At 41.9% G+C, this 26,309-nt stretch overlaps 2 protein-coding genes across 7 annotated transcripts in view; both read right to left on the reverse strand.

The window, feature by feature from the left end:
• The window catches only part of tbc1d1 (TBC1 (tre-2/USP6, BUB2, cdc16) domain family, member 1), a 39,490-nt gene extending 22,446 nt beyond the window's left edge, over nt 1-17,044 (reverse strand). Inside the window, exons 1-6 of one of the 5 annotated variants that reach the window (XM_053417595.1) lie at nt 16,833-17,043; nt 16,248-16,330; nt 15,341-15,977; nt 2,399-2,989; nt 1,016-1,105; nt 831-935 (exon numbers count right to left, since the gene is read on the reverse strand). In XM_053417595.1, coding sequence (XP_053273570.1) covers nt 831-935; nt 1,016-1,105; nt 2,399-2,989; nt 15,341-15,940 — 1,386 coding nt within the window. In that variant the 5' untranslated portion in view covers nt 15,941-15,977; nt 16,248-16,330; nt 16,833-17,043. Of the gene's footprint in view, nt 1-830; nt 936-1,015; nt 1,106-2,398; nt 2,990-8,946; nt 9,078-11,222; nt 11,521-15,340; nt 15,978-16,247; nt 16,331-16,832 lie in introns of those variants that run through there. The other 4 variants (XM_053417617.1, XM_053417588.1, XM_053417602.1 and 1 more) reach the window with 4 other exon arrangements.
• Nucleotides 17,045-17,862: 818 nt separating this feature from the next.
• pgm2 (phosphoglucomutase 2) lies at nt 17,863-25,643 on the reverse strand. Of its 2 annotated transcripts, none has more exons than XM_053417624.1 (13): nt 25,459-25,643; nt 24,628-24,795; nt 24,237-24,428; nt 23,381-23,464; nt 23,050-23,243; nt 22,761-22,950; nt 22,548-22,645; nt 21,908-22,085; nt 21,663-21,756; nt 20,550-20,679; nt 19,897-20,089; nt 19,435-19,568; nt 17,863-19,136 (listed from the first exon to the last, which is right to left on the reverse strand). In XM_053417624.1, the coding sequence occupies exons 1-13, from the start codon at nt 25,531-25,533 to the stop codon at nt 19,034-19,036; spliced, it is 1,833 nt and encodes a 610-aa protein (XP_053273599.1). In that variant the 5' UTR covers nt 25,534-25,643; the 3' UTR covers nt 17,863-19,033. The 2 variants fall into 2 exon arrangements, with proteins under 2 accessions (XP_053273599.1, XP_053273598.1); XM_053417623.1 differs by having other exon boundaries at nt 21,908-22,088.
• Between the last annotated feature and the right edge of the window lie 666 nt (nt 25,644-26,309).

A 26,309-nucleotide genomic window follows, 5' to 3' on the forward strand; every position in this document is an offset into this window, starting at 1 on the left:
CATAGTAAAAGCTAATCACACTGCAACATTAGTTGTAGCACATTACTACACAGTAGAATATATCCATTTAATGATCAATGCTGTTTATCAACCTGACAGTCCATTAGGATCGTGTTGTCAGAGGTGCACCGTGAATCAGTGGAACAGAGTTGGCCTGAATCATGAGTCTGAAGCAGCATTTATTCTCCATCGATTGAAAACAAACATGGTGATGAATAGCTTTATGCTTGTGGCACTCAGATTTAAATCCTAAGTGTTCCATTAGACTGAGTGAGCTGATCTGATGTGAACAGGGTGTGAAGCACTGATAAGGAAATATTAGAGAACCGGTTAGAATGAAAACACCATCAATCTATAAATGGAGGAATCTCTGTCTGTTCGTCATCAGTATTTCAGTTTTCTCAACAACCACTCATCCGATCAACTACAAACTAAAAGGTCCTGTTTTCGATCCACCTTACTTCACGAGAAAGGCAGAACTAAACTGCGAGGACACAGTTTTACGAAACGTGGATCTCAGTAGGACTATTTTGTATTTTTGCACTGGATATTTTAAAGCTTTTTTTATTGTTCTAACTGAGCTCTTCAGTCAACAGCAGAGTCATTCTAGGGTATGATTTGAGGGACCAGTTTACAAATATGAGGCCATGGACACACTAAATTTGACCAATGCAGGCTAAACAATAAGCTGTTATTTTAGGTGAATATGAGAATAATAAACCTGATTCGTAAATTTTACAGATTAAAAATACTACTACCAGGTTCGTGCTTTGCCCAAAACATTTTTTAAATTATGAATGCAGGTAAAAGTGCACATGACACCATCTCACCAGTGATTCGTCGGTACACTGGAAGATATAGCAAACAAAATGGCAGCTCCCTCCTTCCACCGTCTCTCTGCAAATGAACCCAAAGTGATCCACGTGACGAATACCCTGAAAAGATAAACAATATGGTTTTAAATCACACAAATAAGACAATTATAGACAGTATGTAGAATCATGGTGCTTTATACCTGTGAGCAGAAGGAGATTTCTCTGAAAGTCTTCTCTATGGCAATTTTCTTAGTGTCTGGACTGACCAAGAAGATCTGAGACCTGCCAACCTAAAACACAAAAGTAATACACTTAGACTCTTTGAATGGACGTGTTTTAGTGCTGATGTGTCTTCGCAGGTGGTGTGTGTGGGGAGTTTTGTTTTATTTCAGCTCAAAAAGTACCGTTACACTTTAGAGCAGGGGAAATACTAATTCTCACCATCATAAGACCATGAGTCACCATCACTCCTCAATAAGGGATTCATAACAAGCAAGTCTGTTAAATCAAAGCATAGATATTCTCCTCTCAACAATTTCCTCTTCACTGTCCTTCAGTATCAAGTATGAACTACATAATCAGACTCTGGAGGAAAAGAGGGATTTAATGCGTCTCTTCAAAGCCGTTGAGAAACAATGAGACACGGATGTCACCAGGGTGAGGTAATCCTGACTGCTATCTATGGCAGCAACAGGATGTATCATCAATGTCAGCAATATCCCTGCTTGTATCTCCTGAGGGCCACAGCAACAGGCACTGGTGGTTCCTGTGCCAGCGGTCACCATTTCCCGTCTGGAGGACAAACAGGAAATCTCCGGTTGGCAGGAGGTCACCAGGGTCAACTGAAGGTCAATCTGAGGAGCGTGACCAGGCTCATTTTGAGCAGCAGTCAGCAGTCGCTCTTGCTGAGTCATACAGGGATTTTTGTTTTTTCTAGGCTTGTTATTGAGGGAGTCCAAAATTGTGCTTGACGGCAATATTACTCTTCTTATTTTCAACAGAGATGTCGGAGAGGACCATTGAGTGCGAGTTGGAAGAAGACCTTTCATCTGAAAAGCAGTGTTCTTTGATACATTGCATTTGTTTAAAATTTGGAGCAAACCTTTCTAGTTTGATGTTTCTTGATTTTAACCAGTAGTGAGCTCTGTAATTGTGTCTCATTGATGTGTTGACAGAACAGTATTGTATAAGGAATATTGATTTTTTTAAATGTCTTTCTACACTGTATGACTTCATTATCTGACATCTCTGTAACCTCTTCATAACATCTCTTATATGACGGGGAATATTCCTTTCTGATCAATATAGGCTTCAGATGGTCTCTCTAGCCTTATCATTTGTGAAGATGTAATACAAAATGTGTTTTTTCAACCATATCTTTGTTGAACTTGACCTTGACCATTGATCAGCTCCAAAGGTGTATCATTTGCACATACCCTACCGAGTAATATTTATGTAGTTTAACCATTGGACCAAGCTTATCAGCACAAATAACCCTGCTGCACCATTCACACAATCATATCATACTTCTCTAACTAACACCTGTCAGCACAGTGTTTATAGAGTACATCTCTGAAATTTACCATGAACAGCATGGTCCTGTTCTCCTGCAGGCTGGTGGGCTGTACTTCAGCGGAGCGTGTGAGTGCATCAGTAGTGTTGGTGTGAGAAATCTCAGGTGAGAGTCCGTTCTCATCCAGGCCCTCTAGACTGGGAAAGCTGAGGTCTCGATGGAACAAGGCAGGCCGCTTGCCAATAGTGGGGCTCCCAGCGGCGCCATTACCAAAAGCACCGCTCCCCAGGCCATTGCTTTGGAAGTTTAATGCCCTCCTCAGCCCACCCACCAATCCCCCACCATTTTCTCCTTTATCGGTTGTCTCTGAGCCATGTAACTGGCTGAATTTCTCGATGCACTCATCGATAAGGGCGGGCGGAGCTTTCCTGTGAGCAACACTCACACGGCCACAAAATAGCACCTCAAACTTTTTGGCAAAAGCTGTCGGAGACACGACCATAGTTGGTGCTGCGGAGGTTGATGATGTGGAGAGATGAGAAGAAGATGAATCTGAAGAATCACTGCCTCCGGTGGACGGTTTCTTTGAAATGGTGATGACATCATTGTTGCGTGCAGAGCTCTTGCCGGCCTGCCTCAACGTACTGATGATCTCAGGGACCTGGAGAGATAAAGAGAAGGAGACCTTGTCACAACTATAAAGAAACATTTTGTGATTCCATATCACTAAATGTACAAATAGGAACTGAAGAAGAAAACAGAGTGTGAGTCTGCTGTGAATATGATCACATGAACATGGGACAAATACAACTTGACTATATTGTGCTCAAAGTACATTAGTCTTTAGGCTTGGCAACCCATGATCCAAAAAATGAAGTAAAGTTGAAACTACAATGATGTAGCAGCTGATCAGTCTTTACTGATTTGTGATATTCTCCTCCTCGGCTCTTCTGCTTGTGACTGTTTTTAAAATCCCTTTCACTACGGAAGCAACAACAACCTCCAACGAGAAACCCACAAGCTAAAAAGGGCATGTTTTGACAAAGATTCGGATTGTGCAATCACATCAACAACACGACAGTGATTGGTATGACAAAATACAAACAAGTTTGTATTCATGATAGCAGAATGATAATGGGTGCCGCTAGATCGTTCCAGCTAAGTGAGACTAGGATACATGCAATAAATAAGCAGGACACATTAGTAGAGACTGGCTGCTAAGTGGACAGACTAGAACAAATAATCCATCATTTTGCGCTCTCATTTTCACTCACAAAAAAAACAGTCCTTCCATGACTAACACAGGTTTTCCATGACCATTAAAGCAGTGTGCCAGTTTTAAACACAAGCATGCATTGGACTGAGAAATTGTAAAAGTGCTTAAAAAAAGGCTCGGACAAAAAGCAGTCAAGCTTAACCAAACCTTGAAGTTGCAAATCAAGCAACAAACTCTGTTCGAAAATGTGTTTTAACGGTGCTTTAAATAGTCAGAGAGAAAGAAATGTGACTAAATACACAACTTACAATCACAGTCAGCACTGACACATTCCACTTGGTTTGATATGAAACATTAACCACAATCGTGTTATCTGCAACTAAATTAGCCTGAAAGGAATATGATAACAAGGACAAACAGAGCTCAATATAGCAGGGGTTTTGCATGGTAAATAATAAATACTGTTACTGTGAAACCATCAGCAACACAGTAAAATCCCATGGAATTTCATTTCACCACCAGTTCATTGTGTTCATCTATCTGTCATTTGAGGGTCAATGGAGACCTGGAGCAAATCCGATCTGACAGTGGGTGAGCGGTTGGATACATCCTGGACAGGCCACTAATGTATTTCAGGGCCGACAAATAGAAACAAACAACCATTCGCACACACAGACACCTACAGCCAATAGAGTCTCTAATTAACCTAACCCCAATCTGCATGTCTTTCAACTGAGGAAGGAAGCCAAAGTACTCAGGAGAAAATTCACACAGGCAAAACTTGCAAACTCGACACCGAAGTGGAACCAGGAACATTAATTCTAGGAGGCTAAAGGGGTAACCACTTTCTTTCAACATGTAATTTATTTATAATGTCTTCATTGTCCTCTATGTAGCTCCTAAATGGAGAGGGGAAAAAGGAAAAAACCCAAGAAGTTAGAAATTAGTCTTATTTGGAAGTTAGCATTAATGTTGGCCCATATTTAAGTGGTACTATGAATAAGAAATATAATAATTTGTTGATCGTTGTTCAGGACGATAATGTTGCTATTAATACACTCAACAGCTGCAGCAAACCACCACAACAAAAACAACATAAGAGTGACTGCAACACACTTTACGGTACACATGCTTCTGCTATTGTGGGCCGAGTTTTCTGACCAGACAAAGGAACAAAAAGGAGGAAGCAGACCAGCTAAGCAGAAGCGGGGCTTGAGTCACACACCAGTGATGTCATTTATGTGGGATGCCTTAGCAGCTACTAAATATGCCTTCGCACTGGCACACTTCCAGCCAGGTCCTGCTGTGTCTTGCCTCAGTATGAGGTGTGCCCACCTCTGCTCCTCATCAAAAAAACAAGTCCTCCATTATCTGTAACCTGCTCTGGATAAGTTTGTAAGGTAAGTGTTCAAGATGGCTTTGACTGACGAAATGACATCCACCTCAAACAGCTATAACGTGGAAATGTTGCTTACATATAAACTAAGTGTTGACAACAAACCGATGATTTGACCTCTGTTCCAGTTAAGGTTTGGTAAAGTTGTAGCGGTAATTAAGTGATGTCACCAATCTCAACATACCACCAGACCTAAAGCTACAGTTCATAACTGGAGGCCTCTTGCAACAGTCATTCCGGTCGATGGAATGTTTTCAAAACCTGCTCTGTCTGCTTCACATCAGTACAATTGTTGTATTCTTTCAGTGGCATTATGTGGGGACATGACTCAACTCTACGAGATGTTAGTGCTGTGGGAGAAAATAAGCATTATTACTCATGAAGGCTATTGAGGATTGGAGCAGTTTCAGGTACATACACACTTGTGTAGGTGTTGGTTTCACTTGTTACTTTTATACGCAGATCCCGGAATATTTCTGTCAAGGAGGACCCATTGGAATGCCCCATTTATTTGTTGCACTGAAACAAACAAGAAGACATACAGCCTCCCTCTTGTGGGATTTTAGATTGCATGTTGTCACTTTGAAATTAAAGCCGTGACATTGTCCTGCTGTTCAGGCTCTTCCATTTACACACATTTATACAGTAATGGGACGACTGCCACCATGAAGGCAGAACGATGATCCCGTCCCAAACCTGGTTCATATATAAACAGCAAGCGGCAGGACAGGAATTTAACATAACTGCTCAAGTGCAGGCATGGAGGGAAATTAAAACCGTCTCTGCTTCTCTCTCATGGTCTCATGTGCAGCACCGGGTTGCCTATCAAATTCAAGATCTTACGGCCAGCCGGCAGCAATGCCCCGCATATGCAGGTGGTAAGAGATGAGAGGAGAGCCTTCCTCTGGTCACCTGCACACCCTGTGTGACAACCTCTGCAGCAGCTGAAGTTGTGTCAGTTTAGAGAAGAGCCATTAACACAAGAATAACAAACTGGATTTGTTTCTCAACATTGGTTTCAAACTTTTGAAGAATCCGGAGCACTTGTTTTCGACTTCTTCATTTCTTTGACATTGGAAGGAGGTGAAGTTGTGCCAGAAACCCCTACTACAGTTAACATAACCTATTTAAAGGATGGGGCAGACTTACAATAGTATGCCCTCTCTGAAAGCTTTCTAGGATTATTGTAAAAGCTTTTGTTCAAGGGAAATCCCAGTTGTTTTGTGACAAGACTGAGAAACCTGTGGTCGAGGGGATGAGAAAACACACAATAAACCATGCATTCCTTCTTATCCAGCTGGGCATGTAGCCTGGCTGCTAGGTCTGTCTTTCAGAACATGACCTGCACTGCTCTGTTCTGCTTCAGGATTAAGCTACTGTGGATACATAAACAGATTCAACCTCTCATAAATGGAAAAAACACTGGATATAAGGTCTTTAAATGTCAACAAAATGGAAAAAGTAAAGAGAGACTAAGAAACATAAGAAGAAATGAGAAAAACTTGCACTAATGCTGAGTTTCAACATGAATTTAAATAACACATATTTGACCATTGGAACATTTTGGTAAATTGTTGACACAAACAGATAATGAATACTATCTCTGACTGACTTATTTTCTTCAAGACATTATTCCAACCAGATAAATGATCATTCAGGTGATTAATGAGATGTCATGACCCTGTTGAAACTGCAGGTTAAACAATGAGTAACACATACTTTCACTGAATAAAGTCTAATGTTGCTGACCCCATTACAATTATGCCAAAATTGGACATTTACAATTTATTATTTTGTTATAACTTTGTGATTTAAGGCAGGTTAACAGAAGACACTTGGTGATTCTACATGAATAATAACTTCAGCATTACACTGCACAACTCTCATGTCTTACGTGTTGCAGTAGGTAGATATTGTATTCATTAAATTATATAAAAATTATAAATTTAGCCCAAGATCATTTCCAAACTTAGCAGCAGAAAGACAACATGTTCTTTCTCAAAAAACATCTTTTATTTAAAATGTCCCTCTCATTGGTCTTAAAGATGAGCTAAACATTACTCGTTCACTGGCTTCTCTCACATGTCGGCAGCATCTAGAGACACTGTTTCTCACCCTCAAGCTTCTAGAGTCTACTTGCTTTTAATCATAATGGCATGAGAGCGGGGTCTGCTATCTGTCCAGTATCAACAGACCTCTATGTGTTCAGCGTACCCCTCCTCCATCTACCCTTTCCTCTTCCTTCTGCTTTTTTGACTCTCTGAAGCACTTGAACCAACTGATACTGTACAGTGAGTTCCTGCTCATGCCTCTCCTCTCACTCCTTCACTCTCGTGTTTGTGTTTCTGGTGTTGAAGACAGAGAACAGCCATGAGGAGGAGAAGGATTTTTATTTAATTTTTTTCTTTCTGTCCTGGTCTAACCTTTTCTCATGTCAGCAACCAGAACCCAGTTTCACTCCCTCTGCTTTGCTTGGCTCTGCTGCACCTTGACTTCTCAGCATGATGATGTTATCACTCTCCTCAACTTTCTCATACAAACACTCCCTATCCAAATTGCATTTTCACTGGAAATCCATTTCAGATTTTCTCATCACACACATGCCTATTTAATATATAATATATCAAATTTGTCCCACTTCCTCATTTGAGAAAGGTAAACTTGAAAGCAATACATAGAAGAAACAGTCAATCAATCCATTAGATGATCAAGAGACATTTAACTATCAACAATTTGGATCAAATGATTAATAATTTGACTAGGTTGAATTTGAACATTTGCTGGTACTAGCTTCTTACATATGAAAAGCTTCATGTTTTTGAAATATGTTTGGGATATGGACTGGTGGGCTGATCAAACATCAAATTGAGATCTCATAAATGCTCCCAAACTTTAGATATTTTTCATTCAGAAACATTTTCAAATCTTTCAAAGTAAAAGAAAATGCCCAAAACAAATTCCTTGATCCACACCCAAATTCAATGGGCTCTTTATTGACTCATATCCATCCTTCCACCATGTTTCATAGAAATCCTTTCAGCAAACCAGGAACAAATGGGCAGGGACTAAAATAATCTGCTCATTATGTCATCATTCTTGGATTTCTTGTTCTAGTTCTCTCCCTTTATGTTACATCCCTTCCTACAACTTCCCTCCTTTTACAGACTGCTGCTGGTACAAGGCTAAAAACATCTGATCTTGAGCTGAGGGTGCTAAGAGAGGATTTGCTCCTCAAAGAGCAGCTTTACTGCACAGTATCTTGCTGAGTGACACGTTTACATGAAGCTGATCTCAGACAGGAAGGCAGCTGGACACTGCCTTGGACTGTGATCCAGAGACTTGGCCTCTCAAAGAGGAATAACACTGAACAAGCACAGCCTTTCTCACCAGGCCAGAATCACACAGAACTACTGTAATACTGACCTCGAAAAGAAGGAAGTTACACAAGTATCCCCAGTAAACGAGAAGCTACGATTCAGTCCAATACAAAAAATAAACTTTTCAGTGTTTGTCTAAGAGAGGAATAGGGTCAAAGGTGAGGATATTATAAAAAGAGCATAGTCAGTTACCAGGAGCCAAAAATATAGATGAATGTTCCTGAGACTTTAGCAGAACTAACTCACTTATATATATATATTTTTAAACCCTCTAGCTTCATCTATATTTCTCTATTGGCCCTCTAAGCTAACTGGTCTTCTGAGCTGTTTTTAAGGACTGTTGAAGGACTCTAAAGTCATGTGTCCCAAATTTAGGGTTTTCCCCAAACAATGAGGAAAGCTAGTACGAAGAGACCAGACTCCGAGTCTTTACCCGAACGTTGCAAATCTACAGCATTTAACAGTTTTAAACAGGGCAACACCAACTACAACCAGAGAAAATTACTTCAATTAAATAAATGTACTTCAAAAACATCGTTTCCCTTGTATACAAATTACTAGAGATATAAGGTGAAAAAGAAGAAAAGAAGAAGAAGTGGAGAAATGCCACCGGACACCCACTGACATACCAGCCTTGGGAATCAACAGCTATGAGGAACCAACTAAGAGTCCAAATTCTGCACTTCCCATGGTCATGTGTCTAGGTCTTGTGCCTTGTGGACTGTAACCAGTGCTCAGAAAGTTCAAAGTTCAGGAGCTACGCATCACTGACAGAGGGCGAAGCACAAAAGAGAGAAGTGAGAACATTTTAAAGGACTGTGAAGCAGGAAGTGTAACTGAATGGCTGAAAATGGCAAACACATTGACATCTCTAGATTGAGCAGCCACTTCACAGCACAGAGACAAGATGACAAACCCATTCACGTGTGATAACAGGGACACTAAAGGGGCTTGTTGTGAAAGTGCAGCGCTGAGTCAGAGCGAACTCTCGGCGAAGAATAAATTAGATCAGGAAGGCTCTGAGATAACCACAAGGCTCTCACCTCAGAGGACTGAGAGAGTCTATGTTAGGAGTACAGCAGCTCTAACACTTACAGACAGGTGAGACAAGCAACGTGAAGGACTGGCTTGTTTTTATTACAGTGTGAGTACTGTGTCACATGAACAGGGGAGTTAAGTCACATAAAAAAGAGGGAGTGGAAAAAGCATGTGAGACCAAGGGATTACAAGAAAAAGGGTACTGCTGAAAAATAAGGAAAGGAGGATTAAATATCCAAGCGGTTCAGTCTCCAACAGAAAATTTGGGTGATCATTAACCCAAATCCCTAATCTAAGTTTGCCTGCTGTCCAAAATCTAATTGCTGCTGCCGCCTGTATTTTCCAGGCTGCGACGTACGGGAAAGGAGTTGTTTTATTAGAAAGGTGTAAAGTCAGCTCTTAAACAAGGCACTCTGGAAATGACGGAGACTTTCTGCACATCAACAACTTCCATTCAAACCTAGTAAATAAGCTAACTGTTACAGTTTTTATCACAAGCCAAAAAACAAGGAGAAAAAAGTAGTGTAACTGTCCCTGATATTCTGCTGTCTAAATTGTGACACTACAAGACAAGGCAAGAGAGAGCTTCACTCAGACTTTGTGCCTAATACGGTGTACATACATGACTAAAGGACTCCTGTTCCTGGAATGACATCTTGGGAAAAGCACAATGACTCTGGAGGTGATATCGCCATGACTCACTTGCACACTCACTCACATACACCTACATTTGGCTTGTCTATACAGCTAAGCTAGGCAGACAGGATGTGTCCTGTACCCAGCTTTGTACAAAGGGTTAGTAAAACTCCTCTTAACAGAACCAGAAGCTTGAACGACATCAAGTTGAAGAAAGCAAGCCTGTTCTATTACTTAAGTGTTTCATTGTTTCAAAAACAAGGTCGAGCAACATCATGAGGTAGGAGGAAAAGGAGGGATCCTCCCAGAGTGTGAGGCACTGTGTACTTTCTCTGAAACATATGGGACTAAGAAAACTTGTTGAGGATATGAAAAATGACCATCAGCTTTTCCAAGAGCCCAAGGTGATATGGACTAAAGGACTGCAGTGACTTTTTTACTCGTTTATCAAAACATAAAATTACTTTAATCACCAATAAGTTCTCAAATCATTACTTAATCATTTAGTTCAATGACTGGTCAGTTAAATCGGACTTTACTTCATATAACATAACCAAGAGCATTGAAGCTTTGACAATATTTGTGACCCCCTCATCCACACCGCAATCCTCTGCAGCTGATCAATGTCGATTCATTGATTGACAGAATTGGCAAGTGTTACTGGCATTTTGTTGTAATTTACCAACATGTTAATGGAGACAACCATCAGCAGATCGATCAATAATATAAACAACCATCAGCTGCAGGAGTCTAAAGCCAAATGGAAACTTTCTTCTTCATCCAATGTAAACACACTTTGATTCAAATCAAACGTGCCCCCGGCAGAAGCCAAAAAACAGGACCCTGAATATTGACAATGAGCTGTTGTTGGTCAGTTATGTTGTGTTGTGATGTAGCTACTGTGGGGAGCAGACAGCAGATCCACATGGTGAATAACTCTGTTACACCTGTGATGTATTTGGTCCAACACGCAGGTGAATGTGGCGTAAAGGCGAGAACGTACGTCAAGAAATTAGCTTAATAAAAAACCAAGTTTATTTACGGTGAAGGCGTCATTCGGCGTAAATATATAGACAAATACGTCACAGGACATGTTGCCTCTGCTCTGCTAACATTAACCACATCTAACTTATTTAACTTAGCTAACCGCAGCCTGAGCTAATTGGGCTAAAGTAAGCTAACTGCCCACTTAGCAGGGAAACCCAACGACAGAGCTCACACAGAAACTTACGTCTCTCTGCTCCTGTTTGACATTGAACAGTTTGAGCCGCTGGAGCCTCGCTTTCATCCCATCCGCCATAAACTTCACAGAGACACCACGGAGTCCGAGACGGAACTGGTCAGAGCCCGGGTCCTGACAGCGAGAGGCACTTCTTCTCTGTCATGACAGTGGAAAGTTGATTTCTGTCCCTGAAGCAACACGTCAAGTTCGCCGCCGTGGAACGGAAGCACTCCTCGTTTGAACATTTTCAAAGTAAAACGAACTCGTTCTCTTCATGCAGATTTTACTCGCTGTTTGGCGTTTATTGTGAAGGCAAATCTACGCACTGCCGTCTACATGTCGGCGAACTCTTGTTGGCTTGACGCAGCCTGGCTCCACCAATCAGAGGAGAGGCTGGTGTGGCCACAGTTCCTGTCCCGGGACACTCAAACTTCAACGTGAAGCTCATCTTCACTGGTGGGACTGAACAGCATCAGCATTTCCTGTATTTCCTGTCATGGATTCCTCTGGGAAGCAGATGAAATAGAGCTGGGAATGAACTTCCCCACCCTGAGGGTTTAATGTCCCAGTCCCGTGTGTTTCCTGCGCCTGAGAGCAGAACCGATTCCACTTTATAATGGTGCCGCAGCATGTCAAGGGCTTGGTACATATAGACAAAAGTAATAATAAAACAGAAACGAAGAATTACATTAAGTCAGAACAGAATTTTATAAACATTAACTGTACTATAAACTTTACATACTCCCTAAGTAACTGAAAAACAATAAAGTACTAGAGCACACAGTAAAGTTATATATATAATAGTACAACTGATGCCATCAAAGTCCCACGTCTTCAAAATAATTACGAGAGAAATACTGTGAGACGTACCAGCAGCATTTTTGAAAATCTTTTATCACAAATGTAACTGGTGCAATTAAAGTGTGATTCAATTAATCAATCCAATTTTTTCTGTTTTCTATATTTGTATTTAATTGTTAACAAATTATTTTAATTGTCTAATCCACAGGTTTATCATATAGGATTAGTTTAAATATTGAAAGAACTTCTAATTAAAATGTAATTAATAACTAATAATAAATACAACATTAAAATAACATAAGTAAGTACTTGTAAAACTGATTGAATTGGCTTGTAAATGATCAGCAACAACAACAAAAGTTCACGTTTGACGACACCCAGTGGTTCCTGCTTCATACTGCAGGAGCAGCAGGGGGAAAACCCACAGACCCTCTGAGACCGTTTCTGTCCCCTGACCCAGAAGGGGAAGTTCCTCTTTATCTCTGCTGTTCTGAAAATATGCACTACTGGGACTTTAGCCCTTGTGGATTTTTTTTTTTATTACAAATTATGTTTGTAACAGACATAAACTAGACATAAAAACATGTTTGGTGGGAAGACCTTGTCTTTTTAAGGCGTTCCTCTGTCTTTTATTTGTTCTTTAATACACACTTACATATCCTTATGAAAATTGCTTGAAATTTGTCATAAAATATAAGGACCATTGTTGACATGATGCATTCCCCAGCTTTGACTCCTATAGATGTCCACTTTACCCTAAAGAGAATCCCTTCACAGCCTTTAAAGAAGCGAGAAGCATCGAACACTACTCTCAAAGTCAAAAACTCTAATCTGTCCATACAAAAAGAGGATAATAAGAGCATGCACACATGCACACATACGTCTCAGAATTGGAACCCATCCTGCAGTCTCTGTTGGGCTGGGACGGGGGTTCCTATCCTCCAGGCCACACTTTATAGTTGCCAACTAAATCTTTTCATCTACCTGCAACAAGCTTCACCAGGATGGCACTACTCACATGGAGGTGCCCTGACCCAGCAGAAGAAATCACAACAGCACTCTGCCATCAGTACACCTTCCTCTATTATATCGAGTGCACTTTGGACAAATGTTATTGCACCTCTAAGTTCAGCCTGTATTGGTGCAAATGCTCAACTTTCACTTTCAGAAACTACATAATAACACAATGATGGGTTAAGAAATACAGATTAAATGCCACAAGGAACCACAACATCTCTAATGATTCAGCACATTTGAGAAAAATATGAATCTGAACTCCCCATGAAAAAATATAATTTCATTATCACCTCCCCCACTTGAAAGTAGCAATTATGCAGAGTGGGATTTAGTGGCTGTGGGTGTGTGGTGCAGTGTTTCCTGTAGAAAATGTTAAGAGATGTGATGGTGTGTGTGTGGTTTGGGTTGTGAGAAAACCGAGATACATCTGAATCCCCCTGCAGCCTTTTATTGTTTACACATGTTTGCTGTATAACACAAGAGGAACTTACATTATTGGTACCTAACAATAAACTCATAAACTCAAGCAAGAGCAGCGCTAACAACAGGTGGAGTATGACAAGGCCCACGGCGGTGCCTGGGGATACATTCATAATCAGCATGCCTGCAATAGTGTGTGTGTGAGAGTGTGTGTCTGCCTGTTGGGACCGAACCAGAGCGACAGGTGGTCAGACTGACATCACCATCACAATTTTTGGAGGGGCTGAAAAAGAGAGCAAGATCAACACACACACAGAAACACTCACACAAAAACACACACACACACGCACACAATCATATTATCACCCAAACAGGCGCTGTGCCACAGGAAGGGGTTTCCGTGGTAACATGGTTCTGCATCCTGCTTGGTGGATATAACACAAACTCATTTGCTCTCAATCAAGAAAACTTACACTCACACAAACACACAATCGGAACAAAAACCTACAAGCACACACACACACACAACAAAATTCCTGTACAACCTTATGTTTAGATGCCATTATCTGTATTTGTGTGCAGTTACATCGCATACAGTAAACGCAATGATACACACACACGCACACACACACACACACAGTTATAATTACATTATCCATGCTGGCTGTTCATGTGTGTGAGGTCTACGCAGCTTTGTTATGCGAGTCCAGGCATGTGTGCATTTGGTTCAGAGAAAGAAAAACCGATCCAGCTGAGGCTTGTTATAAAGTCTTCTGCTTTTCCCTGACTCATGTAATCTGTTTAATATCCTCCATCGTGTCCAGCTCCCTGGCTTGGTCGGCTCTTTTGAGTCTGCGGTATGTCGGGCATGGTATGCAATGAAGATGCTCTCAAATGTCACCAGCACCATAACACCAGCTGCAGCTTTACAGTGCACACACGGACAAACAGGCTGCTGGCACAGGATGTGGAGGAGAGTTGAAAGGATTAGAGGTTAGCGCAAGGTGTGTGACTCAGCAGACTGTGCCAGTGTGTTGTTTGTGGATTGGTTGTTGTTACTTGTGTTGTTGAATGGAGTTAAAGCCCAGTCTATATTAGCTGCTACAACACCGTGGCCAAGTCCAGTGTCTGTTGGTGGGTTTGTCATGATGAATTCTGATTGGGCCACACTAAAGAGCCCTGACAGCTGTTTATCAGTAAACATGAGGAGAAGATTGTTGCAGGGCTGAGTCATGTCACTCTAATTGTTATTTACTTACATTATAAATGTGCTATAATCAGACACACACTAACTCTGTGAAGCTGTAGGAACTGGTGATGGTGTTGGTCTGTTTATGTTTGATGTGTGTTCTCACTTAATCATGAAATTAGGAGGTAACATTTTGTCTGTTAGTAAAAAACAATGGAATAGCACTGAACAGGTTACCAGAAAACTCCAGGGATTGTGTTAGTTTCTTACTGTGAGATAGAGATAGTTTTGTATTTATTTAATGGATCACAGATGACTTTCTCTCTTTGCAGCTCTTTTAATTTTAAGCGAGTTTATGCTGGTGTTAGTTATCAAGAATCTTTTATCGCTGACAAATCCTTAAAATTGGTTTAATATGTCACAAAATCTGGAGTGATGGTTCGGTCTGGAGCACACAGATATATTTAGAGCCTTCTTTACGATGCGCAACTGTTTGAAAAGAAATACTCATCTCTACAGACCTGACCTAGATGGGTCCTGTCTACTGAAGCATCGTCTGAGTTAAGATTTGGTCGATATGTGGAGATTCTCTCACACTTATAATGTGACAGACTGTTGTTGATGTGATTGTATTTGTGATTGAGTTACCCCTTAATATCATAAGTATAATCTTAATTTGTGCCCACATCCACACGCCTACCTTGGTCTTGTCCTGGCACTGGAAGACGTAGCAGGCACAGTTCGGAGTCTTTCGGACCAGGCAGCCAAAGCTACTGGGCTCCTGGCTGTTGTGGATTAGTTTAGTGACCTGGTGAGGTCGACACTCAAACAGCAGCGTGTGTGTGAGAGGATCCCGGACGAGTCCCTCTCCCAGAATGGACACGCATCGCAGCCATGATGCTGACACACTCAGAGAAACCTTCTGATGGGAGGTAGAAGAGTCCAGCTGTCCATCTCCAGGCCCTGCACCCTGAATCCCCGCGCCCAGCTCCTTCCCTGCAGGCCGAGAACTGCTGATCTCAGCCACCACCCAGGGTAGCATGGCCATGGTCGTGAGGTGGTGGACCGGCCGAGAACCAATCAATGTCAGTTTGTATCGTATCTCCTCCTCTTCCTCCCCCTCTTCCTCCACCTTTGCGGTCCTCTCTGCAACTTTCTGAGGACAGTGTGTAGAGGTGAGACGTGAAAATGAAGGACAGGACTGGCGGTTTGGAGTTAGATTTGGACGGGGTTCCTCAGAGATCCCCAACCTACTCCGCTTATCTCTTCTGGGCTTCACTTCAAAGTAGAGTCCTTCCATGATTGAAGCCAGAGGAAGCTGATTGCCTCCACTTCACCTGCAAAGACACCAGTTACAGCACAGAGACATTTGAAAGAAATGTTAGTTAACAGAAGCAAAAGTTAAAAGGAGTAAACATTTATTATTGCTGCAAGTATGTTCCACTTTGTCATTCGTGTAACAACAGGGAAGTGTCCCCTGAGAGTTATGGTCGTCAGAGGGTCATTTAAAGGGTATATGACCAAATGACCACCTGGTGTTGTTTACCAAACTAGACCACTGCCATATAAGCTGTCAGTCTCAAGGACACACACATACACACACATACCATGTAGAGTAAGGGTGATCACATTTGGAGACTGGTGTGTAAGACAGTGATGAGAGAGAGAGGAGCAGCTGACCTCTCCTGCCCTACATTGGCAACAGACTCACGTTAGACAGTGGTGTGGCAATAAGGTTGGTATGTGAAATCAATGGAGAACATGCAATTACCTCTAGACATTAATATAGGGACGAGATGAAAATATCTAATTAAACACCATCATCTCAACACAAGGAGAACTCTCACGAACACATACTACTGATTAATAAACCCAAAACGAATGGCTGCTCACGCACAGGTCGTGTGTGACCTTGTAGAGAAAACCCTCCACTTTAACAGCTGGGACAGTGCAGGAAACATACTGGTTGTTGTTCTGCACCATAACGCTGAACATGGAAATGAAAGCTACATCGTCTTGCCTATGGGTGCAGCCCCCAAAAACCATATTGCAGACGTAATCATCATTTTACGCACGGAACAAGTTATTTTTACGCACGAGGTTGCGCCAACAGCAGAGTGCGTAATGCGTAATGCGTGCTAGATAGGTATTTGAGGAAAGTCAGTATTATAAGTTGACTGCAGTCTCCTTACCTGTTCACAGTCCCTCCCGCTGCGTGAAGCGCTGGACAAAGGGTTGTAATGTTTGTCAGAGCAACTCAGAGACAGAGAGAGGGAGCTCCACTCAGCCACAGCTCTCCACACTTTGAGTTAAATATAGAAGACGACGCCGACACAACCTCCCTCCTCTCCTCTCTGTGCTCAGATGGAGCGTGACAAGTGCATGCTGCCTGCACGCGCTGCAGGAGGATGCAGGGCTGTGTGTGTGTGTGTGTGTGTTTGTGTGTGTGTGTGTGTGTGTGTGAGAGAGAGAAAGAGAGAGACAGGGGGAGTAAATATCTTTCCACGCTTGTTGTGTGGACAACTGTTGTGGAGACATTAATGCTTGGGACCGGGGGAAATTTTTTAATGAAATTTAAAGGTTACTCTTTTATTATGACACTCATAATTTGCTCATAAGAAATATTATTTTTAGAAAGTCATTGTTCATGGTGACCCCCACTGTCTGAATGTCAAGTTTTAGATGATTTTACTAAAGAATTATGATTTAAATTATTCATTGTGGCACTCGTAATTTGCTCATGTTAAAAAATTAAGTTAAGAGTTTACTGTAGATTGTTTGGCTACTTTTTCATTATGGCATTCAAAACTAGCTTTTTATTAAATATTATAAAAACAATCCTTGAGAGGTGACATAGGTAATTCCCTCACACATGTTCATAGTGACCCCCACTATCTTTATAAGTTTCATATCTTGCTCATATTCATTTTTTTTTTTTAAGAGAAAACCCTTAAAAAATACTTCACCTCACTCTGGAACTGGAACTCAAATCAATTGTTAATAATAGATGTCTGCCTGTACCGTATGACCATAAACAGACACGCATCATTTTTCAGAGTGCGGCTGAGGTGACCGGGTTTTCACAACCGACGGAGCACCTTAGCGCAGTTTCCTTGTACCAGGGCTTAGAAACGCATTTGCCAGTCAGTGCCTTCACAACTGAATAATGACCAACATGTGTGTATATCCTCATGTCCCCGTCTTCACATTTTCACCCACATGCACAGTTAGAAACCGATTTTTATTGACTGTAACTGTAACAGTGGAACAGTTTTTTAGAATTCAGGTTACACAAGGAAAAGTGAGCTGCAGTAGTTTAGTCAACATCATTGAAATAATTGTGGTTAATGGTTGTATACTTCACTTGGTGTGGCTGCAACAGCTGCTCATATAAAGTGATAAGATTTGAAAAATGAATGCTCAGAATCTCTCTCCTTCCGGATAATCAAAACTTAAGAAGTTCAGCGTGTAGACTTCAGTGACATCTAGTGGTGAAGTTTCATGTTGCAGCTGAACATCCCTCACTTCATCCATCCTCCCCTCACAAACATAGAAGAGAACCTGAGGTGGCCTTCAGTTGCCTAGGTAGAGAGGACCCACTCCTGATGTAAATATAAAGTATTTTTTAAATAAAAAGGGCCCATTCTAGGGTAAAGAAAACAACAACAATTCATACAATTTAGATGAAAGACACTAGTGGGAACATCACTAGGATTATAATATATTTCATTTCTTCCAATCGAGCCCTTTCACATAAATCTTACACACTGAACTCTATATTAATATTCTTTCGTCACGCACTGTGTTATATTCTACTGTTAAATTTGATATCACACATTCAAAGTGTTAACAACATCGTGGTCACAACATCACACTTGCACTCTCCACTCGTCTGTCACTCTTCTTGTCAGCAGCCTTGTACTTGATGCTGAAGCAAAGTGTGGAATGCATCGTGTTGAATACACGCGAATATACAGAAATGTGTGTATCTGACACGCAGTCATGAAGTAGGAATGATTGCGGCTATAAAACTAACATTTCTGATTTAAGCACCGTGATAAACTGTAATCTACATCATGTGGCTGAGATGAAAACCTGGCACTTTACCCATAACTCCACATTAAATACAGATTGATTGCTAAACAAACTCAATCTTGGGTCATTGAACACAGATTATCCAAATTAAGGAATTCATCAGGAATATTCAGATCTCTAACAAGTTCAACTAGCAAAAACAAACTATGTGGTAGAATGGTCATCGATGGCGCTATAGAGCTAAATACAACGTATATTTAACCAAGAATCCCTTCTGGAGCAGATAAGACATTGTGTGAAATGCTGGTCAGATATTAGCCACAACTAGTCCCGTTTGTGTTAGTACATCTAACCAGTGCTACTCTGGTTTGGGCTGCAACTTGTTTTTCTGCGGCTCGAAGAAGTTTTCAACGATGGCATCAACCAAGTCGTCCAGCTCCTTCTTCAGGTGCGTCACGTCACTGTTTGAGACACAGAGAGAGAGAGAGACATTATAAAATGATATCATGAAGTCACTGTTGAAATAACAAGGGAGTCCTATTATTGGTTTGTGAGTGATCAAGAAATTGATTAGTCCGTCCTTTATAATGTGAGACTTTGATATCATTGTAAATTTAATATCTTGTCTCTTTGATTGTTGGAGAAACAAACCAATACACATAATGTGGGTAGCCACTTAGGTTTAATGACATCAATATATTCAGCCTTAAAGACGTTACATTTATGTCTGTTGTTGAGCTGGTCTCCACGGGGACCTACCTGTTACCAGGAGCAGCACAGAGCTCAGTGTAATATTTGATCTTTGGCTCAGTGCCGCTGGTCCTCAGGGTGGCCACGCATCCGTTAGAGAAGGAGAAGGTGATCATCTGACTTGAGCTGGAGGTGGGAAGAACCTGAGAGACGAGAGGAGCGAGTGACACATGAACAGATGGACAAACAGGAGGACTAACTGTCATTTGGAGAGCCAGCAAATGTGAAAACATAATTTCAGAGGTGGCTTTTATAAGCTTATTTCTGAATATATATTTTTGCCACTGCTGCAGCAATAACTGTCATCTGAACATCAAAGTTTATAAATTCAACTTTGAAAATGTGAGTGTCTGAATATTGTATTTAATTTAATTTCTCCATGCAGTCTCAGAGAACGTCACAATCCTCTGGATAAAAATCCTCTGTCAAATGACTGAATGTGAAAGTAGATGGACACATTTATGCTCTTACAGCCTTCTTATCCGGTTGGTTGCTGTCGTAGCCGGTGGTCAGGTCTCTCACGGCAGAGATGGAGAAGCGACCGCATTCGCTGGGATACGAGTCTTTCTGGCCAGGGTACTTGCGCAGGCGCTCGAACAAGGAGCGAATCACATCCTGGTCGTGGCAGATGAAGTAGGAGTTCTTACTGATGTGGTAGCCATACCTGACAACGACATGTGGAGAGAGTCGAGTGTGTTGAACGTTTGCATTTTCAATCTACAGCGATCAGCATTAAAGCGATAACTGGGCTTAGAGTTGGGATTAAATCAATTTGAGTTTACTATATTAGATAACTTCATCATAAAACTTACAAACACGTCTTCTAACATCTTGCTGCTGCTGTACTTGTAGAAAATGCACTGTGCACTGTTGTTTAATATGAAAGGGTTTATAAACACGTCGCTGCTGTTTGGGCAACATCTCTGACAGACCCACAAAACGAGAGAAAACTACCTCCAAGCCTTTTACACACAATTGCCCACAGTTTCAAGCAAACATGCGTTTAACACCAAAGCAAAAAGGAACAAAACGTTTGACGGTGCCCCTGGTTTTAATGTTGTGGTTATAGAAATCAATGTTGGATGAGTACAGTGTGTGTGTGTGTGTGTTTGTGTGTCTCTTACTGTTCATTAACAGTCGTGAGCTGTTGAGAAAGGCTGCCGTTCTTTGTGGCCAGATAGGAAATCATCTCTCCTGCTATGGCAGCAGCACTGACTCCATCCTTGTCCAATACACAGGGACTACACATATACCCTGCAACACACACAGACACACACACACACAAACACAAACACACACAAACACACACACACACACACACACACACACACACACACACACACACACACACACACACACACACACACACACACACACACACACACACACACACACACACACACACACACACACACACACACACACACACACACAGACACACACACAGACACACAGACAGGCTTTCAGTTCATCCCCATTGTGCATTTATATCCTGCTGCTGCAGTCACTTTACTAACAGTGTGCGCTCCAACAAGTGATTCCAATTACAGCATCCTAATCATGTTACATGGGAATGCCCTCAACTATGTGATGTTTTACGTCGGTCATGTTATCCCCAAACGACCTTTAACCCAGTTCATCCTCTGTCACTGAGGACCAAGGTTCTGATGTTGTCATTCTTTAACTGATATTAGTAAGTAACTCATAGATACACATTGAGGTTTATGGTGTCTGCTATAAGCTTCAGTCTGCTGGAGTAAACTACAAAAGAAAGAATTTGAAAACTGCTATGTTTTTGTGGTCACCAACTGGAGCCCAAACTGGAGAAACTGCTTTGCTATAAGTTATAGTGGTTATACTGGCATCGTCAGGAGGATCTGTGAGTCTTACTGTAAAGCTTCTATAGAAGGTAATGCTTCTGTTTGACCTGAAAGTGCAGGAGATCATCTCCTTGGATTTATGACTGAGGCCGAATCCGATCACTTCTGAGCAATATGCTAAACTGTAGTTGGCCATCAACTGATTTGAAATTTACAAATGTACTTCACGTGAATACCTTCAGGCAGATCAAATTAAATTAACTTATGACATCCTGGAGATCATTATCTGCACAACCCCTTTTTAATCTAATGCCAAACAGAATCTATAAAAACGGCTGTATCTCTGTAATTATGGCACTGGACATTAATGTGTGTGTGTCTGTGTGTGTGTGTGTGTGTGTTTGTGTGTGTCTCTACCTATGGCCTCTTCAAAAGCAAAGACGACACTCTTCCCCTTGTCCAACAGTTCTCTGGCTCTGTTCCCCATCCACTTGAATCCTGTTAGTGTTTCCTGTGCAAACAGTAGTGACAGTGAACTTGAAATGTTTACAAAAGGTGACGCCTACATTCAGCTGCATTATTTACATCCTGTTTAGATGTGGTTTGCTGGTCTTAAGATTCACATGTGCATGAAGCTGCAGTGCTGAGTTCGATTGCGTTACCTCGAAGTGGAAGCCTTCCTTGAGAGCGATGGCGCGCAGTATCTTGGATGAGACGGTGCTCGACAGCATGTAGAGGTTTTTAACAGCATCGGCATCAGAGTTCTGCTGTTTCCAGCAGCGGAACATCCACCAACCGAGCAGCGCTCCCAACTCATTACCGCTGAACACACGCCACTGTCCGCTGACAGGGAATAAACAGGGAGAGACACAGGTTGATACAAACATATTTTCCCCGGCAGGTCAAGTCCATAATACTGTTTCCAGAAATACGAAAAAAAAAATTGGGAATCCATCTGAGAATGACTTCAGAATGAACAATTCCACACAATGGGTTTTTTTCCATGAGGAAAATCGATATGTCAATAAAAAGAGGGAAATTAGTATTTTGTTTTCTTGAATTACTGTATATTGTTGAGTGTCGAGACGGCTGTAAAACTGGATTTTAATAATAAAAATTGGTGGCTGGTATAAAAACCAAATGGTGTTTCTTTATGAGTTTGAATTCAGTTTCTCTCTCCACCTTGCCTACAGCCCTGGTTCTAACCTTTACAGCCCTTACATCTGCCCCATTCATTCAACCATTCATTCATTTGTGAGCATAATACAATTAATGCAATATCATAGAGACACAAACACACACCTCTCCTGCTTCTCGGCAATGGCCAGACGATCAGCATCAGGATCATTCGCCAGAACCACGGTGGCCCCCTCCCTCTCGGCCAGTGAGAACGACAGTGTCTGCCAAACACACAAACACAATTTACACCTTCAACCAAAACCCACCATCTACTGTTCAGTGTATATGACTGCATGTGATGAGTGTTGGCGTCAACATGTGAAGGTCAGAACGTACCAGGACTCCCTTCCCCTCCTCAGGATTGGGATATTTGACTGTGGGGAACTCGGGGTCCGGATCTTTCTGTTCCTCTACAGCGTACGGAGGGTGGAGGTCAAATGCCTTGAAAGCTGACTGGACAAACGTGTGGCCAACGCCGTGCACAGATGTGTGCACTATTTTCACCTCCGAACTCTTGTTTATGTCCCTGCGAAGACAAGCTCAGTTAAAAACATGTTGGTTCTTTCTCTTACGACATTTTACAGCACGCTCTTGTCTGCCCTCAGGTGGCGTTATCTGCGAGCACCTGTGATGACAGTGTTTCTGGATGGCTTTGAAATATTGCGTGTGGACGTCCTGGTAGGGGTCTTTGAGCAAAGGGCTCTTCAAGGCCTCCTCTGCGTTCCAGGACTCGGGCCAAGGCTCCAGGTTCTCCTCTATGGCTTTAGAGATTCCTTTGTCATGAGGAGACACAATCTGGGCACCGTTCTCCCAGTAAACCTGAGACAGAGCAGTAAAACACAGATGTGGCGGCAGATACAAAACAGAATGAAGCCCAATGACACATGTAGGCCTATCACCTAATTTGAATCCCTGCCAGAGGATAAGTAGGAAAAGAAAAGTAAGAGAAGTTTTACCTTGTAGCCGTTGTCCTGTTTGGGGTTGTGAGAAGCAGTCACCATGATACCAGCACACAGACCCAGGTGGGAAACTGTGAAAGGCTGCAGGGAGGAGAGGAACATAATTACTACTGTGTATATAAATAAAAAACATGCAAGGGGACATGAAAAATATATTAAACTGATGTTGACGGATTAAAGAACAAAACGAAGAGGCTCACTGTCCCGACAAGTACACAAATGAAATCCTGAAAGTCCCCAGATATACTTCTTCATATGGCCTGTGAATCATTCTGAATTAGTTACTCTAAGGAAAACTGCTGCAAAAGTATATCAATTCACAGTAACCTGGGGTCAGGACTCAATCTCTGGGCTGCAGTGAGAATATAGATAATGTTTGTCATTCTCTTCCCATAAAGTCCTTAAACTTGAGATGAATAATAATTATTAGATTTTTATTGAGAGAATTATCAATATCAACTGATCTTCTTGATAATATCTTTTGCCCTGTTGCCCCATCCCGGTACAGACACAAAACGGTGTTACTTTACCGTCACAGGTCTTCAACTGAGCGTAATCTAGTGAATCATATACACATTATGCAACATTTAGAACAGCACACACAGGGGAAGGAGGCTTTTTGAATGGAGTTTGCCCTGCAGCTTCTGTCCCTCTGTCACTCACTCCACTAACAAACACGACACCTGACTGACTGATCTGTCACCAGGATATGGTTTCTTTTATGTACATACTACAGAATGTTTAAAATGTAAATGTGACACTTCTGTTTTAAGGCGTTCATTTCATCCATTTCTGTGGTGGATAGAAAAAAACAGAACAAATATGAATAAAATAAACGAAGTTCATTGTTTACCACAAAAGGCGTCGGGACGATGTCAGAGAAGAGGTGCACAGGAACCCCTCGACTGATGAAGACCGCCGCAGCCAGGCTGGCAAAGCGCTTGCTGTTGCCCCCGCTGGGAGGGTGGGCCCGGGCATCGTAACCAATCACAACCCCTCGCTCCTTTAGGTTCTCAAGACTCTCCTCCAGGTAGTGACAGAAGCCCTTTCAGGAGAGAACACAAGACAGAACGTGCAGTGGGCATTTACCAGCAGTGACAGGAAGCCGGGGGGGGGGGGGGGGGGGGGTGGTGCAGTGATTGGTGGCATGTGAGCGAACCATGAGACTACAATCAATAATGTGACTTTGCATGTGACTTGATGCTTAATGTGTGGAGGCCACAGAAGTTTATCCATTAACCGACCTGTGTGGTCTGGATGATAGTGAGGTCATTCATACATGAGATGCCAGGGCCCATGGCTGCTCTCAGGCCGGCCGTACCAAACTCCATCCTGGAGGAGAAACCCTTCTTCAGAGCCTCCACTGCTCCGTCCTTCACCAGCTCCTGCACCATAGACACCGTCTTGGGGTTCTGGGGAGGAAGATACACTGTGATTGATTCCTTACATCTCTGATACGTGTTTTCATCGGAATACTAGAAGCAGATATAAAGAATCTTTTAAATCAGCTGTGGTGCATTTTCAAAATAAAAGTAAAAATTTTACTGAAGAAGCAGTGTAGTTCAAACTGTCAACCATAAATACAGTAAGTGGTTCCACATGGTGCCTCCTGTTCAACTGGGACACTGGGAGCTAATGTAATGATGTGTGGACTGAGTGGACGAGTCCTGTGTCTCTTTTATGGTCACGAATGACTCTGTGTTGAATGGTTGGGTTTTATTCTACTGGTCTGTTAGTTTCAGATATTTTCCTCTAAAGCTCCTATAAATATGTTTGTGATTCGGGAAAATTATTCTTATTATTGTATTGCTATTATTAGTATAATGCAGTGAACCCTTGCAGTGAGCCCTTGCTTCCATTTAAATTAATTATTAAAAGTGCATATTTCTCTATATGTTGTATTGCCAACTTGCCTGGAGACAAATTAAACCTTTCTAAAACTAAACAAACAATCTTCAAATTTCTGTATACGTTAGAAAGTCTCATTAATCAATAGTAGATGATGTAATACACATTTGTCCCCATCATCAATTCCTATGTCCCAGCACTGAGCTAGCTGTTAGCAGTTAGCTTACCTTGTCATACTGCAGCCACAGACCGATCGCCTGGTCCAGATCCTCGTCCCCTGTTGTGGTCGAGCCGTTTTCCATTGTTCTACTTTAACCGAGTCCAGAAACCAGAGATCAGAATATGAACTCACCCTGGAAATCTTTGCACCGAGAAACACCGGAACACGCTGTCAAGCTGTGGCGCTTTGTCACCGCCCCTCGGGAACCACCCCTTGACTCTGATTTGTCAATAAGGGGGTGCGGCACGGGGATTGGTTAAGGGAAGGGTGACATACCAATCAGCAGGCAGTGGCGGGTCTTGAGCCGTCTGACAGCTGCGGGTGGAGGCGGAGCGACGTAAAGCGTCACGAGTTTCTCATCTGATGCCTTCAGGGACCGCCGCATATGTGGTAAATACTGAGAAATGCCCACTTCACGGACATTTCATACCATAGACTGTTAATATAGACTACATAACTTTATTCATAATCTATGATTCCATCGAGTGGAAAAAGATATAGAGCATTGACTGCACATGGTGGAAGTCTGCAGTGTTGTGCAAGTTCACTACTCTCATGAACTAGTTCAAAGTGCAGTTCATACAAGTAAACATGAGTAGTTCACGTTCATAGTTCACCATTTCAATTCTGAACTAGTTCATATTTTAGTTCATTTCATAGTTTTAAGGTGAACAGTGAGAATGAAAAACGTATCCATCACTACCCCTTGCCTTACTGTCGGAATCTTTATCAGACCGTGTGTAAAAATCCCTCCGATAATAATAAGGTGCATCGGATCTCGGATGTAGTTGCTGAGTCTGCGTCTCTGCTTTCTCTTGCCATCTGTATATGAGACCGAGAGCTGTTGTGTTGCAGGTA

Source organism: Pleuronectes platessa, chromosome 3 (genome assembly GCF_947347685.1).
Source record: "Pleuronectes platessa chromosome 3, fPlePla1.1, whole genome shotgun sequence".
NCBI classification, from domain to species: Eukaryota; Metazoa; Chordata; class Actinopteri; order Pleuronectiformes; family Pleuronectidae; genus Pleuronectes; species Pleuronectes platessa.

What these genes read in the sequence shown, in the direction of transcription:
- pgm2 (XM_053417623.1), bottom strand. Translation starts at nt 25,533, where the DNA reads ATGGAAAACGGCTCGACCACAACAGGGGACGAGGATCTGGACCAGGCG. An exon ending in AGGAAGGCTTCCACTTCGAG is followed by an intron (nt 21,757 to 21,907) that starts GTAACGCAATCG and finishes CTGTTTGCACAG; the next exon opens with GAAACACTAACAGGATTCAA. An exon ending in TGTGCTGCTCCTGGTAACAG is followed by an intron (nt 19,137 to 19,434) that starts GTAGGTCCCCGT and finishes TGTCTCAAACAG; the next exon opens with TGACGTGACGCACCTGAAGA.